An 18,483-nucleotide genomic window follows, 5' to 3' on the forward strand; every position below is an offset into this window, starting at 1 on the left:
TTATAAAGGAAATAAGCAGAGGCTGGATTGGTTTGTGTGTGTGCTTGTAATGTGGACAGCGAGTATCAGCGTTAATGACCGCGAAGTATTTCTAAGGGAGGTGTTACACTTGGAGCGCCACTTTGAAAATGAATTAGACTGGAGATGCCAATGAACCTCCAGCAAAGGTGTCCTTGAGGTGAAACACTTACTTGTTGTAGCTACTTACTGTAGCTGGTGAACACTCTAAATAATAAAACCAGAAGGTGAATCCATTTTACAAGTTTTAATTGGAAGATATCCATGAAAATTGCAGAAACCTTTTATCAAGCCAGTCTTGAAACCCACGACTCTATGGCTAAATAAATATGAGGTACTTATCACTTTATGGAGCATTTTTGAAATGACTGAATTCCATACTTTTCTTCTCCTCGCTTTCTGTCTTTCTCACAGTCTGCCTTCACTGCTGCTTCTCGCTCTCCAAAACAAAGCTGAGTTGTTTCTTGGGGGCTCTCCCCAAAGGTGCTTGATGATGTGGAGAGATGTGCTCCTCTATGGCAGCTGGAGATGTTGGATCCACTGGCCCTCTGGTCTGAGCTGAAGCTGCTGGTACTGACAAGTCCTGGAGGAACGGCCTCGGGCTCATGGAGCACACTGCCAAGAGAAGAGAGGCTGCAGTGAGCTTGAGCCCCACAAAGTTAGAATAGTCACATCATAGTTGTCAGGGTCAAAGGTCAGGAGGTGGAGAAAAACAAGAGGCAATCTTTTGATGTGTCTATAATCTCAGCCCGTGTTTGTAAGTACTGAAAGCTTGAGAGAAAGCAGAGTGGAGAGACAAAACTGCATGTTTTGCGTTTTTCGTATGTATTTCAATTTACCTGTGTGAGACCTGCTGAGTCCTGCTCTCCCTCTGCGTGCACTGTTGAACTCTCCATCCTCCGTCTGTCACAATGGAAATATACAGTAAAACATACTGCACCGTTTGCTTGATACTACAAAAGCCAAAAACGAATGTGTAATCCGCCTTAATATCCTGTTTTAAAGGTGCAGTGTGTAAGATCTGAGGGCAACTTCTTTCTTCTCCCGTGTACCAAGTGTGTAGGAGAACCACGGTGGCTGACACAAAAACGTGAAAATGGGAAAATGTGAGTGGCCCTCTCTAGTGCCAGTGTTTGGTTTGTCTCCGTGAAGAGGACGCACTCTACATGTGGATACAAATGGCTCATTTTAAGGTAAGGAAACACAACCATTCTTATTTTCAGAGAAAACATACTTAATGTCATATTCCATTTCTGCCAATTGATCCTCCTAAATGTTACACACCTTCCTTTAAGACATTTTAACTAAATGGGTTTGATGAATAAATTAAATTCATAAGACATTTGCTTATAAAATGATTATTATGTAAGCGATAACGTACAGCGAGACGGTCATTACTGTGAAAGAAACCCCAACAGGGTGACTATGACGCACTGACGGGGTTTCTTTCACAATAATGACCAGATAGCTGTACAATATCCGCGCTTATTACACGGCTACTTAATTAAGAAATCAATAATTTGACACAAAAATGGTTCACCAGAGTCCGACATCAGAACTGCGCCCATAGCAACGGTCTACTATAAAGACATAACAGACCGTAGAATGCCATGATTGACCAATAAAACAATGAAGACATTTTTGGGGATACAATCATATATGTTTTTTAACTGCCTGATGAATTTCAGGTAGTATGTAGCATTTTGGAAGAATTATTTCACTTAATTTGTCACTTGCTTTAAGAAAAATGAGAATCAGAGAAAATGAGACTGACTCTGCGTTCCAATACCTAAACTACCACACTATTTAGTATGCCAGAAAAAGATTTAGTATGTCCCAATATATAGTATGTCAAATGCAGTATGCCAAAAACACCAGGATGTGCTACTATGTCCAGTCTCATTTCGCAGTATGCAAGCCAGCATGCTTTTCTGGCTATTCTGACCCACAATCCTCTGCCCAGTGGATATATGAGCATCTATGAGGGTCAAAGTTCAATGCGAAATGTTCTGAGGAAGTAGTAGGCTATGTCCCAATTATATATATTGCATGCAACAGTGCGTACTTTGTAAGTTCAACTGCTGTATGTACTAAAAGTATATATATACCTACTTCTGTATTATACGAGTATCTTTCCCCCAGACTCTGGTGTCTGTGAAGAGGCTTCCTTGTCCTGTCCGTGGCGGCGTCCTGGTGCAAAGTGTGTCTGCTGTAGGCCGGTGTCTGCTGGAGGGATAACACACATGCATGAACCCCAACAGTAGATGAATAGTACAAACCTACATTATAGTGCACGTTCAGTGATTCGTTCATCCAAACAGAGGCGCACAAACCCAAGCTGTGAGTTTACCTTGCTATTGAAGCTTTGAAGGTTTCTGGAGAGAATCCGTCTGATGCTGTCCATCTCTTCTGGTAAGAGGGGGCGGCTGTGGGAGCGAGGGTCCACTCTGAAAGTGAGGTGTGAATATTCACATCCATTTAGCCAAAAACTGTGTTGTGAAGACTAATAATTAATCAGTTTATAGTAGCATGATTGGGCTTTTAAATAGGAAGAAGCCTGGGAATTGACTTACAAACTTGTTGTGTTGAAACTTGATTATGTTTTACACAGATATCCATGATGGTCATCAAAATTTTCTTAGTTTGTAGGACCCTATGGGCCTCTTTCTATGAAGTCCTGGAGCTTCCTGGGCCCTAATACGAGCTGACATAAAGTAAGATCATGTATTCTCACAGTGGTGGCGCCTCCTCGTCTCCCCTCTGCTCCCTCCTCTCCAGCTCCTGGTAAACTCTGAGGATGCTGGAGCGAGCCTGTTGGTCCTCACGGATCAGGAAACGACGGAGGTACTTCTTGTTGAACTGCTCAAACCTCACACACACACACAAAATACATTTCAGTAACCAGTTGACAACATCAGGAGTCCTCACTGTGTAAAATGATCTTTGCATGTGGTATTTGCTGCCACCTACTGGTCATTTCAGGTCTTGTTTTTATGGGCATGCAAAAACTTAAGGAGAAACATGCACACACAAGGTAAAGTAAATGTAAAACTAACTTGTCTTTCCAGTAGTGCTGCCCCCAGTAACCGACCACATCCTCTATTCCTGCCAGCAGGTGATCAATGAGCTAAGAGGAGACATGATGTGAGCATATCATTCAGAGATTTCTATAATTTCCCATGGATTATTCTTGAAGTGGGCGTCCATCTCTGCATGTTGCATATCTATTAAGAAAGTATCATCAGAGAACAGATTGCTCTTTCTATGCTGAACTATCACTATTATTTTCATATTCACAGGTGAAAGGGAAAAAAGCAGAAGAGTGCTCACACACAGAGGCCATGACCCAGTGCAACAGGAAAGACTAATTTCTATTACAAAAAATACCTGAATCAACTGGAGAACTTAAGTTCATCGCTGCTGCATCTTTACTTACAAGAATACTTGGAATCTTTAGAACTACGGCATTGAAAGCAATGACACGTAATTGTGGCCAAACAAAAGCCATGACACAGACATGGAGGGATCTGATCAACTAAGTACATACTATGGATAACATCTATAATTAGAAACCAAAGACATATATCTGATAATAGATGGAGAAAATGGAATGAACACTGTAACCACATGAACTAGAATATATATATATATAAAATGTGTTTTGTTGTTGTTGTTGTTTTTTCCCATGTATGGCCCATGTAATGATCATGTTTTGCTTTCTTTTCTGCTGTATTTTGCTCACTATCTTCTCTATTATTTGGCCCGTGGGTAAGTATTTTATTATTAAAGGGACTATTTGTAACTTTGTACGCGCATAAATGTAGCGGGTCGTCACACATGCGCGCTCGCATATGCGCGTTCGCGTGTAGCCGCTGTATCCTCCTCCTCTGCCTGCTCGCCTTCACTCAGACAGCTCAGCTCGCTCCACCTCTAGACGTGAACGCGCGTTCACTCCACACTGCAGAAGAGTTAGTTTAGCTCTGAGAATATCTAGTGAATGTACAGGGGACGTTTGTGCAGAAATAACTGCTGCAGCTCCTCCAGACCAACAGAGGTTTTCCGTGTCTTGTGAAGTGACGGAGCTCTACAGAGATTTACGTTGTCTTCTCGTTACCGACCGGGTGCCGGTGTCTCCTCTGCTCTCTCTGGCTGCGGGCAGAGAGAGCAGGGAGACACGCTGCAGAGCCCCGCTGCCTCAGCCTGCACTTAGGCAGGAAAAGCCAACACTAGGATCAGATCTAAATCATGTTCATGGAGAGACCTTCGTCTGGTCAGCTAACATTACTGCCAAGCAGCTGAAATATAGAGTGATATTGTGGTTTTAGCTGACTTGTGTCGCCTCACTGTTTTGAGCGATGCTCGTTCAGGTATATTTAGAGCGAGCAAGCGCGAGCCCGACGCTGACTTTCGTTGATTTCACGGCCACAGGTGTCGCTGTTAAGAAGCATTTCTGAAAGTTACAAATAGTCCCCTTAAGCTGAATAAGGGGAACTATTATGATGAAATACTCTATAGACCCTCCTCTCTATTACTGTCTCGCAATCAGCTTTCATCTACCTATTCATTTGTTAGTACTTATTTTATTATATTATGCATTTCCTTTCTTTATGATCATGATTATTATTAATTTAATGAATTTCAATTTATTTTCCACTCACATATTTGCTTACATTATTATCATTATTATTGTTGTTGTTATTATTTATAATAATAATAATAATAATAATTTATGTATTTTTCTATATCATTTTGTCTGTTTGTTTGGCTCTTTCTCCTTGCTTTTATTTTATTTTATTTATTTTTCAAATTAAATTTTTTCATCTTGTTTTGTTTAAATTGTTATGTTATGCATTTTTGTTACACTGAAATAATGTCTTAGAAATGAAAAATTAATTAATAAATATCACCAAGTAATCTGTATTACTATTAAAAAAACTGATTATGTGTAAGTATGTTGCACCTGAATGAATGATTATTGAAGAGAAATTCATTATTTTGATGTCACCTTGAATAGACTATGCTAATAATACATATACAGACCATAATGCAGTCCCAGCACCTCGCTGTACAGGTACGTGCTGTCATTTCTCACCCTGCTGTGGATCTCCTCGCTGACAGTAGGCAGAGCTCTCTTCTTCCTCTTCACATCCAGCAGCTCTACTAGAGGCTTAATAGTCATCCCCTGGAAACCAGACAGAAACAAACTGATATAACCAAAAAAAATGGAGCCAAAAAAAAGAGGAACAATTTATATCTGAAAATACAGGAACTGATCTTTCATCAAAATTCACAAGTGACATAATTCTCCCACCTGTACAAAGACAGTGAAGAGGATGACCACGATGGTAGTTGTAATGAAGAGTCTTTTCTTTGGGAAGTCGTCAATCAGGAAGACGAGGGAGAAGCAGATTGCCCCTCTCAGGCCTCCGTAGGCAATAATGAACTGATCTCGAAAGGTCACAGTGTTCCTCCGGAGCTTGTTCACCACAGCGGTCAGCAGGAGAACTCCTTCAGAGGAAGCCAAATGTGTTGATTCCTCTATTTTGACAACTGTTTATCAAACTCCATTGGTACATTGGTAGTCGTGTAAAAAGTGAAAGACTTTTAAAGCTACCTGTGGCCCTCCAGATGAGGCAGAGCAGCAGTGTGGCGCAGACAAAAGGCCAGCTCCACATGTGGACATCCTGTATCGTGGACACGCCAAGGAAGATGAAGATGAGGGTTTCACTCACGCTGCTCCACATCTTCAGGAAGTACTGGATGCTGGTGTTGCTGCGCTCGGACACATTAGCCTCCACGTACTGCTTCATGGTCACAGCACAGGTCACAATGCTGCAGAAAGAGAAAAAAAAAATATAAGACATGGTCCGATTTTACCAAGAAAAGGAGGTCTTTGAGTTGATCGGCAGCACTCACGCCATGATGCCAGAGAGGTGAAGCATCTCTGAGGTCAGGTAGGACAAGTAGGAGTAGAGGAAGACAAAGAGAGGGGCGATGACCTGGGCTCTGGAGGTGAACCGTGAGGTGAGGGCTGCCACCAGGCCAAAGAAGAGGCCCACAAACAGGCCGCCGAGGCCCACCACCACCACCCTGCACCCCCCCAGCAACACATCCAGCCCCGACACCGACGGCAGACGGAGGAAGGACTCAAACAGCTTGTAGAGCACCTGGGAGGAGGAAGAGAGGTGTAATTATTCACAGATATATATATATATAAGATATTCTGTTTTATTTTGAGACCACCTCTCCCCCTCACCACAGTCACAGCGTCGTTGAGCAGCGACTCTCCGAACACCAAGATGTGGAGCTGTTCGTTGACGTGCATCTCCTGGAAGACGGAGAGCACGGCCACGGGGTCGACGGCGGCGATCAGAGAGCCAAACAGCAGGCAGTGCAGCAGAGAGATGTCTCCCAGAGAGCTCTCGGCCAGCAGACACACGCCGTATAGAGACAGGCCGATTCCCAGCACGTTCCATAGGGTCCCCAGCACCGCGTACCTGGAGATGTATACAATCTACAGCTTTACAGGAAACAGGAATGATACCGCTTGGCAAGGTGCTCATGATAAATAACGCTGATGAGAGGGGTGAGACTGAACCAAAACAGTAAAGTTGTTGGCCGTAAAAACCAAAACAATGATATGAAAGACGTAAAAACTTCTGAGTAGGGTGATCATTCTCTGTAGGTTCTTGTCATCCCTTTAACAACGCTAACATTACCATACTAACATGCTCATAATGACAATGTTTAAGGGACAGTGTGTAGGATTCGGTGGCATCTAGTGGTGTGGTTGCAGATTGCAACCCACTCAATGGATCTTCTCTCACTCCTCCCTTTCCAAGACTGCGGTAATGTGAACCGCCGAGCGCAAAACCGTGTTAACGGCATTCGCCTTGCTCAGAGGACATCCTTTCCATAATAACACTACTTTAGGAGCAACGGAAGTCAGACAGTGGCTGGCGGAACCACGGTTTTACACTCTGTGGCTCACATTACCGCAGTTTCACAAGCGTGTCAGAGAACTACGGTGGCCTTCAGGTAACATAAAAACTTGAAAGGCTCTCTCTAGAGCCAGTGTTTGGTTTGTCCTTTCTGGGCTACTGTAGAAAAATGGCGGTGCAACATGGTGGACTCCGTGAAGTATGTATGTGATGTAGATATGAAGGGCTCATTCTAAGCTAAGGAAAACACAACAATTCTTAGTTTCAGGTGATTATACACAAATGAAAAAACAGTTGCTAATAGATCCCCAAAATGGTACACACTGTTCCTTTAACATCCTTGTGGCGGTACTGAGTTCCCCAGACTTTAGTTGTTCAGTCAGAAGACTGAAAAACAGTTCCCATCCACATAATAATATAAAATAAAATGCCTCCTTAATAATGATAATGAACAAATGCCTCTTCAATAATGAACAAATGCCTCTATAATAACAAACAATTTAAGGAAACTGAAAGATTGGTTTGGCTTTTCCTTTTACCCTCCTTTAAAGTTTTCCCAAATAAAATACACTAAAAGAAATGGGCATAAAGGGTTTAATTGAAAATCAACAAATGAATAGAATACAAAAATACAGCCTGCAGGCGTTAGGCTATTGTAAGGCAAGCCAGATCGTTGCACAAATAGTACCTAAACGTCCCAGTGCAGGTAACCCAACTGGTTGGCACTTAACTTGTTTCCCCAACTAGGAGAGTCAACACTCTCAATAAACAAAACACAAAGATCACAGAATCCCAAAAGGGCCCAAAACAGACCAGAGTTTCTGGTAAGGCTGATAACACATGTTGCATTGAGTGAAGGAGAGATCAGAATGACACTGGGTGTGCAGTTTCCCTCCTCTTTTAAGCCCTACAGAAAGGGCGTCGTTACACCCTGATTGGCCAAGAGGGGAATGCACCAAACTGCTCTCAACTATCATTTAAGAGCCAGTCCCCACACCCTGCGCAACAGGTGAACTGAATAACCCTCTAATCACTCAGCAACTCAACCAAAAAATACCAGGGAAAAGGGAAACAACAGCAAGCACCAGAGAATTGGCAGCTGCCACATCCTGACGTTTAGCAAGCATGACGCTCACCATGTTCTTATTTTAGTGTTGGCATGCTAACATTAGACACAGTTTGCCCTGGCGGTGGCACTAAATGACAAATCTTTGGATCACTAAAGTCTTTAGGAATTATCCTCTAGGACAGCGGTTTTCAAAGTGGGGTCCAGGGACACCCATGGATCCTTGAGGGGGTTCCAAAGGGTCCCCAGCAAAAAAAGGAATAATTTTATTTTCACTATAATTCCAGGATGTATGACTATTTTGGTTTCATACACTTAATGTAATAAAACATCTAAAAACAAAAATCCTATCAGATGGGTGACCTGGTACAAAATCTTAACAAATGGGGGTTCGTTATTACCGGTATTTGAATGCCTGCACAATTTCATGGCAATTCACCCAACAATTTTTGAGAAATCTCAGTCTGGACCAAAATGGTGGACTGACCAACAAAAGTGCACAATCCTTAAACCACGCTGCTAGCATGGCTAAAAAATATTGATGTTAGCGGCTTTAAACATATTAATTATAATTTTATCTGCTTGTTTCAGGGATTCACCGATGCTATATAGATTGGATGGACAATGTGATGCACATGTGTTTGATGTTGCATTTTATGCAGATGTTATATACTGTATATTTTCCTGTAATTCAGACATATTTGGCACATTTGAAAAAGAACCTCTATTAATAGGTTAAAAAGGTATAAGGAAAAGTGTATTCAACAGCTTTTGCACACAGACCCACACAATCATACACACAAACATTGACTGTGTACCAACCAGAGGATGGTGCCGAGGTTTTCAAAGAACAGCCTCCCTGGCAGGAAGTAGCCCGCGTCCAAGACAATGGGCGGGAGCAGAAAGAGGAAGAAAGCATCAGCGCTGAGAGTCGGGGGAGCGGAGTGGCGTACGCCATAGATCACTCCTCCAACCAGGAGGCCCACCATGATGAGGAGACAGCTCTCTGGGACCACTGCTGGGACTCGACCTGACCAGTGGAAACCTGGAGGTTAGAGACAGAGAAGATAAAAGGACATCATGCTAATTGGATTCAACTGTGTTGTGACTTTTTGAGGTGCCAGAATTTTGTTTCCGTCACTCTGACTGAAAGCACAAAAATGGCGCTACACCAACAGCTCATATAATATATGCACATACACTTGGGTGGTGATGGGATGCTTGTATTGGTTTTATATACTCTAAATATAAAGACAATTTCAATACATTTCCTTGTTATATCTTGGGAAGACTTACACATTTTTGAATGGGGATATTTTTCAAAGTAAAGGTCAGAAATTCTTCCATTTAATTTAAAAAGCAGATTAGAGAAGTTTAATTTCATGTGTGCCTTTGTATTGTAAATATATAAAATAAGAGATTTGATGATTTTGGTAAACCGCTTGGATTACATTACACATACAGTAGTTGATAAAGTAACTTCTGAATACCGTAATATAACAAACCCTGAAGCATTTTCAGTTAAATTCAGATTTGAACCCTCTAACAACATCTAACCACCTCCACTAGCATCTTATCAAATGTTGTTTTTTCATGTATGAGCAGAGGACCAGTTGAAGCTCACCCAGCTTGGCCAGTGAGGCCAGCATGATCCACAGCACAATCTCAAAGGGAGCCTGCACATGGTGGTAGTCCACACTGAAAACCCTCAGAGCCATGGGCAGATCCACAGACATGCTGCCATCGCTGCTGTTGAAGCCCAGCGACGGGGGCAGGTTGTGGGGCTCAGCTGGGGGAGTCAGTGCCAAGCATGGGGCCAAGCATGTGAGCCAAAAGAGGCAGGCAGAGAGAGTCCACAGGGCAGCCATCCTGCAGCCATGCTGGGACAACAGGAGGGAGAGACGGGGAGAGAATAGGACCGGGGTTATGGAGATAAAGGGAGGGCGAGCAGCGCACACACAGACGCACACATGTACACACACAAAACAACAACTCCACAACTCATGCAGCCGCTAATGTGCACAGGAATCCCTGAGCTAGCAATGATATCCAACCAGCAGAGCAGAGCTCAACACACACACACATACATACATACGTATACTTGCTGGGACCACACTTTCTGAGTGGTTTAAACTTTAATGTCTTTAATGTATCCCTTAGGTTTAGGTCCCTTTAAACTTCAAAGGGACGATACCACCGTCATTACAAATGACACCCACATAATGAAAATCACTTCATATTTCAGATACAGCCATCTTTTAGATGTGAAATTATACCTTCAGTGGGTACAAGTATTATTTAACTGACCTTTGGGGTCACATGGTACACTCAAGCCTAAGAAACCTGCTTTAGGGGACTTGAGGGACTTCATGTTTTCCTTTTTTTATCCATTAGGTCTGCTAATAACAGTTATCCATTCATTTTCTGATTATTTCTTTTGCATTTTAACTGATTATGTCTTTAGCCCATGACATTTAAATGCTGATCACAAGTTCCCAAAGCCCAATATGATGTCTTCCAATGACCTAGCTTCATAAATGACTAAGATACGAAAAGATCAACTTTATTGATACCTCACAAGGACACAAAACACAAAACTGTCACTATATCCTGACAGTAGTGCATGAGACCGGTAATCTGTGAAAAAGCATGTTCCTCTGCCTCCTCCTGGTGCTCCTAATGGTATTTGCAAGTTTCTGCATCTGAACAAAAACAACCAATCAGAGCCGAGCAGTCACTGGGCAGCTGTCAATCACTGCTTGCCTATTTCTTGCCTCAGATATTTTCAGAAACATATTGTGGTGTACTGTTTAGTTGTAAAATGAGAAAGTTAGAGACCCGGCTGCTATGTTGAGAACAGTTTACAAAAGATACAAAATGTGTGGTTGATTTGCGATTAAATTAAATATTTTAATCGATTGACAGCCCTAAAAAAAACACTTGCTTAGGTTTAGGCAACAAATCACTTTAGACAGGTTTCGGGAAAAAAAAACATGGTTGGGCTTAAAACTATGTTAATACAGTGAAATGTGACTTGATGTTGTGAAAACGGGACACGACTGATCACCTGATTGTAACGTGAAAGTGAAACTTAACGCACAGGAAACAAACCGCGGTCTCCTGGATGAAAGCCCTGTGTTTGTTGGACCCATCCACCTCCCGTACCGCCCACCCTGTGTGTCTCTTTTGCTTTTTAAACTACATCACCACACTCCCGGCGCACTTTCTCTGAGCGTATACTTTTGCCGTGGATGGGTTTACATTGTAGTTAATGGAAAGCCCGGTGCGTCACATACCGGCACTAAAGGTATCACATGCCACCCGTTGTGAAAAAGTGCTGGTATTTGGCGCCCTGGAATGAACTGAAGATAACACATGATGTAACAGTAGTTATATCAATTTATTACAATTAAGAGTTGCGTCACACAGGTGAGAGTGCTGACCACTGAGCCACCGTGCTGCCCTTACAAACCAGCGCAAATCTGGTCATCACTCTACATCTACAGGGCCTGGCAGGCAGGGACAGTCTCGTTGAAGATGGTTTCACGGGAGAAGAACTCTTTCACTCTGAAAAACAGAAAAACAGAAGAGTTCTTTAATGTTGTTGAGAGAATTTAGGATTTTCAGTTGAATGATCCTATATGGATTCTTAAAATCCCGAGAATGAACCGAACATCAATATGATATAACATGCTGATGTTTAGCAGCCATGTTTCTAATCACGCTCATAAAGCTGATTGACTGGTGACTCACCTCAAGAATCTCTTCTCCCACTTGCTCATCCTTTTCTTGGGCTGCTCTGGTGAAGAGGCAGGAACGCTCGCGCCATGCTCAGCCGCCCATTTCTCATAGCGTTCCTCTTCCTTGAGTCTCAGCGCCTCTTTCAGGCATCTCTGTACTTCCCAGTAACCGTCCAGAAGTTTCTTCACACTCTGTCTCTGCTTGTCTTGATGGAGCAACTCCTGCCTTTTCTGCTGCTCTCTCTCAGCTCGGGTCATCAAGGGCCATCGAGCAATGACGGAAGCTACACGGGTAAAGAAGAGACCGGAGGAGACGATTTGTATGATAGAACAGCAAAGTATGGGTGTTTGTGCCACGGAGCAACATCGTAGCTAAATGTTTACAGCAGGGGAATGAAATTGAAAAAAATAAAGTGACACAAAAAGTTTTCAGTGGGATATCTTACTTTTGTAAATGTCGTCGCCCTCCTCCAGCTCTCTCCTGTACGTTCTGGCGACCTTCCTCATGATGTGCCCATGGATATATTCATTGAGCCAATTCAGAAAGCGTCTCCGAACGCTCTTATCTCTTTTTTCTTCCATGACCTGTTCGGCAAGAACTGCAGTATTGTTAAGTTCATCCCGCTCTTCAGTCTGGAGGACGTTTTGGGTGATTTCTTCCTCCTGTGGCAGCGGTGTGCCGATGTCTTCTTCCCTCTCAGCCTTCCTTAAATCCACTTTAGGGAGGTGAATCTCCAAGTTGGAGACCTCAGTGGGTCCGATATTCTTCTCACTTGGTTTCACTCCTTTAGTGGAGACAGCAGAAACTTTACCCGGGCTTCTGGCCTCGGACACTAAATGTCTGCTGTGATGACGGACGACTCCCACGTGAACCTTATGCCTTTGGAAGATCATGTCGCTGTGGAACAGGTCCATTTCTTTTGGTGGACTTGTTTGGAAGAATTTCCTGGATTGTCTTACTGGCTGAGCGGCGTTTCTCGTCCTCCTAGATGGTCAAGACAAAAGCAGCAAGAGGCGTATTCAGAAACTATGCGTTTGAAACAAGCTGTCAGGATTTCTGTACATTTGTGATGTCACAACTATACAATATGTATGGTGCCTTCAAATTAAACCCGTGAGCTTGTGTTTACAACATGGGAAGTCGTGTATGCGATATGCTTTGAGTTCAAGTGGTTAAGTCGTGAGAACATCGCTGCTAAGCGACGGCAATATTAACGTTACTGTCGGCATCTAGAAGCTAACAATTTAGCAAGCTAGCAAGTGGGTAACATAATGCAGTAAATGCAAACACATAATGACAGAGAACAAAAATGAGGCTGTCGGGAGTATCAACAATATCTATCAATCAATATCATTTTCCTCAGACACATTATAAAATGACGACGAAAAACAATATACGACTAAAATTACAATATAATAACTTATAAAGTACCGAAAGATTAACTTCCATGGCCTCCGACATTTCTGACTACTCAACAAACTCGTCACAACTCATAAACTCTGAGCTTTCAGAAACTTTCCACTTACTATGTTGTGAATCCCACAAGAGGAGGGCGTTCATATGGACTCTCTGGTGAACACGGTAAACACGACTCCACTTGAATGCACCTTTAGGCCATCTCACAGTTTTAAAGGTAAACATTCTAAATGTGTCCCAGTGTATTTCCGGTTGCTGTGTATGTGAATGACATCAGCTGACAGGAAGTAGTCAGAGACCCAAGCTGTTGCCCAGCAACGCAATTCAGTTGAAATGCGCTAAAAAGGAGCGTTTCAGAGGGTAAATACAGACATATACAGGCAGACAGAAGAGGAAAATAAAGGTGTTTTTTTAACATTACAGCATGTAAACATGTTCTAGTAGAAACCAAAAATACAAGTCTGTACCTGAAAATGAGCATAATATGTGACCTTTAACTCACTTTGCTAAATTTGAGATCATGTCTGTAATGTATTCAACAAGAACCAATGATCTTTACCTTCTCGTGGAGGATGGTAGCCGTCTCTTTTCCCTCTCGTTTCCAAACACTGAGTTTTAGTTCCTCTCAGTGTGAAGGGAGAAGGGCCCTCTGGAGGTTTGAGGCAGATATCCAGGTCTGAACAGCTGAGTCCAGTACCTGGTTCTGCCTTCATCGGGTCTTTGGGTATGTAAAAACTGGTCTGAAAATGTGTATATTTATAATATTTTACTGTTTAACACATGCCATTTCGGTAGAATATGACAATAGAATAGAAATAATTTAGTTTTCCTTCTGTACGGCACTTTGTAGGCGGGCGTTTTACTTGTGTCCGGTAGTCCAAAATGGCAGAAGCGTAGCTATACGCCTTTGGTAAAACCTCTGGCAAGTGTCCGAGCAGAAGAAAAAACTAAAATAATAATACTGCAACTGCATTTCAAAGTTGCCCAAACCTCTCATTTGTCTAATTTAATCTTATCTACTTTAAAGTGTTTGCTCACACCTGTTTCATGGCACTAACATGACATACAGTACGTGCCTGAATTGTAGCCATAAAAGCAGATTTTCAGATGGACAGTTTTGTTGTAGGTTCCCAACAAAACTGAAGCCTGCCAGAAATGTACTTAATACTTAACTTTAGCATTTGTTGGAATTATGTCTTTTATTTATTTCTCATTTTAATAATTAAATATTCATTTAGAAAATTATGAACAAAATGATGTCATGGCAGCCATTTTTATAAAGCTGTAAAAAAAAAAGAATATCCTTTGAAGCCGATTTCCTGCCCTGATGGACATACATACTGTACATGCATTAGGAGGCATAGCTTCCCTGTAATGTTACCAATGTGGTGTCAACATAAGGACCAGTATCAGAATAAGGCTGTACTGTATAATTAACCCCAACATGCAGGAGCTTCCTTGTATTGCTCATTTAAACAAACAAATTAGCAGTTAATACTAAACATATGTTGCATGTGCAAGCGTGTGTGACTCTTTCCCTTTTCCAAAATTTCAAACAGATGGCATGTGAAAATATTCATTTTTCTTCAGTTTTAAAATCTGTTGCTGCTTTTGCAAAGTGGTTGCATGTTCTGCTCTGGTGCAAGAAGGCAGATTGAACCTGTGTTTTATAGCCTAATCATCATGAATCATGAATGAACCAATAACCTGCTGAGAATGAACCGGTTTGAACCGGAGCACCACAGTGATCTCAGATAACCTCGGGAAATATGAAACAACTTTTGGGATGCCAGATTGTTAAAAGTCCATTTATCCTCCTCTAGAATTACTTGCTTTGTGTTTTTAGCTAGCCATCATTTCCAATGGAGAGGTAAATCACTTACCTTATCAATAGGCGCTACAGAGCATCAGGACTAGTTTTTAAACCCTGTATCTATGTCTTGTAAAAAAGTGATATCCTCTCGTGACAAAACAGACAGAAGGTGAGATTTTTCCGAGCTCTTAGAGCTTTTTGACATGAGGCGTGACCTGACCCACTGTGTGATATGGCACTGCTAAACCACAATTTAACCTGGTTCCACCCAAGACTAACCTCTACATACAGGTCAATACGCAGATAAGTGTAAAAAATTAGACAGAGACGTGGCTTCGTGTGCAATTGTACAAAGTTTTATTAAAAAAGGTAAAAATGTTGAAATATAAATAGACAAACCACTTTATTGTTATAAAAAAATATTAAAATGCCAAAGTAGGTATAAGATTAAATAGATAAAATAGCAACAATATTGTGATCCTAAAATGTCATGCTGGTTCTGGGCAACAGGGAGAGAAAAAAATATTCCTTATTTTAACACAATCACAAAAAAAAAGGCATACTTAGCAATCAGACTGACTGTTTATGGGCTAGCATTTATCCAATTCTGCTCCATCATGTGTTCCCCCTAAACCAAACACACATGCACTATCACTGCAAGCAAACACCCTTCAGTGTTGAGCAATACTTATACACATGCAGGTGCACAGCAAACCAAATGGCCAACGTCCCCATCAGTACAGCCCGATTATCAATACTAGAGCAAAGAGAGCAAAGAGACAGCATTATTATTAGCAAATATGATTAAAAAAAGGTTATTTTTATAAAATAAACAGTCACTATATCCTGGCCGTAGAGCATGTGAAAGGTAATCTGAAAAAAAGCATGAGCCTCTGTGTCCTCCGGTGCTCCTAATGGCATCTGCAAGATTTTACAGACCGGAGGAAAACAACCAATCAGAGCCGAGCTGGAGCCTTGCAGTCTCTGAGCAGCTGTCAATCACTTGCAAACTCCGATCAAATGGTCAAACTAGGCAGCGCTGATCAAATATGAATCAATACTCTGTTACTGTAATGCCTATTTCTCACCTCAAATGTTTTCAGAAACATCTTGTAGTGTACTGTTTAGCTGTAAAATACGAAAGTTTGTGACCCAGCAGCCATGTTGAGATCAGTTGAGGAAATACCAAGCACCGCCCACCAACCAGAGCACAGCCAATAGGAACGCTCTCTCAATGAAATGACCTGTGATTGGCCAAAGTCTCCCGTCACGGGCTAGATTTTTTTAAAGCCTGAAAACAGAGTCATGAGGAGGTGCAGAAGTCTAGTTTTCTCTCAGAACACTTGAACTACAATATGCTGAAAGGTTATTATGGAATTTTTGCCCAATGATGCCAAAAACGTTCTGCCTACTGCAGATTTAAAGGATCAGAAGGAGCACCTTACAGTATGGTTTGTCTCACAAAGCGCAAACAGAAAGGAATAATGCCACAACACAAGTTGGATATCTGTTACATATGTACAAAATGTAAACAAGTAGGACTAAGCAAAAGAATGAAAAGACGAAAACACACTATAGGCAAAACAGTAGCAAACTATCCTAAAAAAAAAAAAAAAATGTTTAAAGTTATTAACAAAATACAATATTTCCGAGGATGGCCTTCAAATGGATTGTACTGAATTGTTTCATCCTACCTCTACTGTGATCACACCTGATATACAGCGTGCCTCAAATGCCACCTCACTGGACAAATAGCCTATATCATCAAAGAGACTTGTCATTTGTGGTAAAGATCAGTACAGAAACAGTGTGGGTAATAAAACAACTATAGCACCTACCTGTACAGGTGGACATACTGGAGGACAGCTTACAGGTGTGCGTTATGTGCCCGGATATGATAATCAATTGTTGGCGTCTTCCTTATATGGAAGGTGACGTCATTAAGGTGGCAGTGACCAGCCAGGTAAAAATGAGCTGGGAAGTGCTAGGCAGGTATAAGTGGGAGAGATATGAGAATAGCTCTGCTACACAGGAAAATCACAAGTGTAATTAATAGCATGAATAACAACTGCATGAAGGGCTTACTGGGACTCTTAAAGTGGCAGTACGCAGAATATTTTTGGCATCATTGGGCAAAAATTGTATAATAATATTTCAGCATATTGTAATTCAAGTGTTCTGTGCTGGTGGGCGGTGCTTGGGATTGCCTCAACTGATCTCAACATGGCTGCCGGGTCACAAAAATGTCTTCCGTGAAAAAGTGGCACATGGATATCTCCCGCAAGGCACCTTTAGGGTGGGACTTCCACCTTTGCCATTCTTATTACAGTATAATACATGGACTTTGGTGACCCAAGTCCCTACATAGCTCTACACAACTTCAACATGGTATTTTGTTATTATTGGTATGTATGTTATGTTAATTATATAGCAAAACGGTGTTTCTTTCTATGCTAAAAACTATGGTAAAATATGGAATCAAACTCCAACCTTAACCGTAAAATCAGCCGTACTAATATCCTTTTACCGTAATAGTACAAAAAAGTTCTACCGTATTTATTACGGTTCAATTCTGGCAACCGCAGCTGTCAGTTTTTTTTGCCATAAAAACAATAATTATTTTTTGTTTATTTATTTTTATTTTTTTGCAGAAGAGGTCCAACCAGCCAACTGAAAGCTGAGCACACGGGACGAGACTTTATTAAGAATGACATCATGTGTAGCTAATCTAATAATGCTCATGTTTTTAATGTTCAACATCAGCTTTTCAGCATGAAAAGTACAAGATTATAGTTTTCCTGTAACTCCTAGGGGTTTCAACTTTGATTTATACATCTCCCAAGGTTAAAATCTTAATTTCCTCCTTTCTGTGTGTATTTAATTTTTAGATTTGCAGTTGCAAATTACCTGGAAATTAAAAGATAAATGTCCTATCTCTAGATAGAGGCTGTGTATATGTAACAAAGCCTGATTAAACACTGTCGACACACATCTGTTAATGAGAGAGAACCCGCTCTGTTTTCTATCTTTGGCACAGATCAGTGAATCAGCCCAGTGTGTTAGTGCATGTTGATGGATCACCATTACCTTCACTGTGGGTACAGAGGAAGCCCAGCTGTGAGGATTTGTGCTTCACAGATTACAAATCAACCTTTAAGCAGGCAAATGCACCATAAATCTTCCGGCTATTTGCTTTGTCAGTTCATGCTGGACATGCTCACTGTGAGCTGCAGGTGCCTTCAGGACAACTGGAGAGTTAGCCAAAGAGTCAGCGTGGTGGATATGTGGAGTCTGCCAGGTTGTGATGCACAGCACGCGTCCTTGGATGTTTTAGCAGGAATTTAGAGGGTAAGAACTGTCCATTTGTATTCATTCATAATCTGGACCATTTACAGTATTTATATACCTGCAGTATTACAGTGATATGGACAAATCAAGTGATGGGAGGTATGAAATTGTCAGAACTCCACACAAAAAGGCCAGGTAGT

At 41.6% G+C, this 18,483-nt stretch overlaps 2 protein-coding genes across 5 annotated transcripts; both read right to left on the minus strand.

Moving 5' to 3' along the window:
* Positions 1-250: 250 nt before the first annotated feature.
* On the minus strand, positions 251-9,908 carry LOC119494629 (sodium/hydrogen exchanger 2-like). Of its 4 annotated transcripts, none has more exons than XM_037780645.1 (13): positions 9,650-9,908; positions 8,848-9,070; positions 6,275-6,515; positions 5,935-6,185; positions 5,633-5,850; positions 5,330-5,526; positions 5,111-5,200; positions 3,075-3,145; positions 2,753-2,887; positions 2,369-2,465; positions 2,131-2,241; positions 858-921; positions 251-661 (listed from the first exon to the last, which is right to left on the minus strand). In XM_037780645.1, exons 1-13 carry the CDS (start codon positions 9,891-9,893, stop codon positions 360-362), a joined length of 2,244 nt encoding a protein of 747 aa, XP_037636573.1. In that variant the 5' UTR covers positions 9,894-9,908; the 3' UTR covers positions 251-359. The 4 variants fall into 4 exon arrangements, with proteins under 4 accessions (XP_037636573.1, XP_037636572.1, XP_037636575.1 ...); XM_037780644.1 differs by having other exon boundaries at positions 2,131-2,244; XM_037780646.1 differs by having other exon boundaries at positions 310-633; positions 2,131-2,244.
* Positions 9,909-11,406: 1,498 nt separating this feature from the next.
* On the minus strand, positions 11,407-13,424 carry LOC119494541. Its single transcript, XM_037780495.1, has 4 exons — positions 13,293-13,424; positions 12,212-12,750; positions 11,779-12,049; positions 11,407-11,592 (listed from the first exon to the last, which is right to left on the minus strand). Exons 2-4 carry the CDS (start codon positions 12,678-12,680, stop codon positions 11,526-11,528), a joined length of 807 nt encoding a protein of 268 aa, XP_037636423.1. The 5' UTR covers positions 12,681-12,750; positions 13,293-13,424; the 3' UTR covers positions 11,407-11,525.
* Between the last annotated feature and the right edge of the window lie 5,059 nt (positions 13,425-18,483).

Source organism: Sebastes umbrosus, chromosome 9 (genome assembly GCF_015220745.1).
Source record: "Sebastes umbrosus isolate fSebUmb1 chromosome 9, fSebUmb1.pri, whole genome shotgun sequence".
Taxonomy (NCBI): domain Eukaryota; kingdom Metazoa; phylum Chordata; class Actinopteri; order Perciformes; family Sebastidae; genus Sebastes; species Sebastes umbrosus.

Bases quoted from the DNA above. Each gene is read 5' to 3' on its own strand.
- LOC119494629 (XM_037780644.1), bottom strand. From the start codon at position 9,893: ATGGCTGCCCTGTGGACTCTCTCTGCCTGCCTCTTTTGGCTCACATGC. The intron at 9,071-9,649 runs GTGAGCTTCAAC...TCTAACCTCCAG, and splicing joins GGCCTCACTGGCCAAGCTGG to GTTTCCACTGGTCAGGTCGA. The intron at 5,527-5,632 runs GTAGCTTTAAAA...CTTCCTCTGAAG, and splicing joins CCTCATCTGGAGGGCCACAG to GAGTTCTCCTGCTGACCGCT.
- LOC119494541 (XM_037780495.1), bottom strand. From the start codon at position 12,680: ATGGACCTGTTCCACAGCGACATGATCTTCCAAAGGCATAAGGTTCAC. The intron at 12,050-12,211 runs GTAAGATATCCC...TTACCCGTGTAG, and splicing joins GGGCGACGACATTTACAAAA to CTTCCGTCATTGCTCGATGG. The intron at 11,593-11,778 runs GTGAGTCACCAG...TCTGTTTTTCAG, and splicing joins TGGGAGAAGAGATTCTTGAG to AGTGAAAGAGTTCTTCTCCC.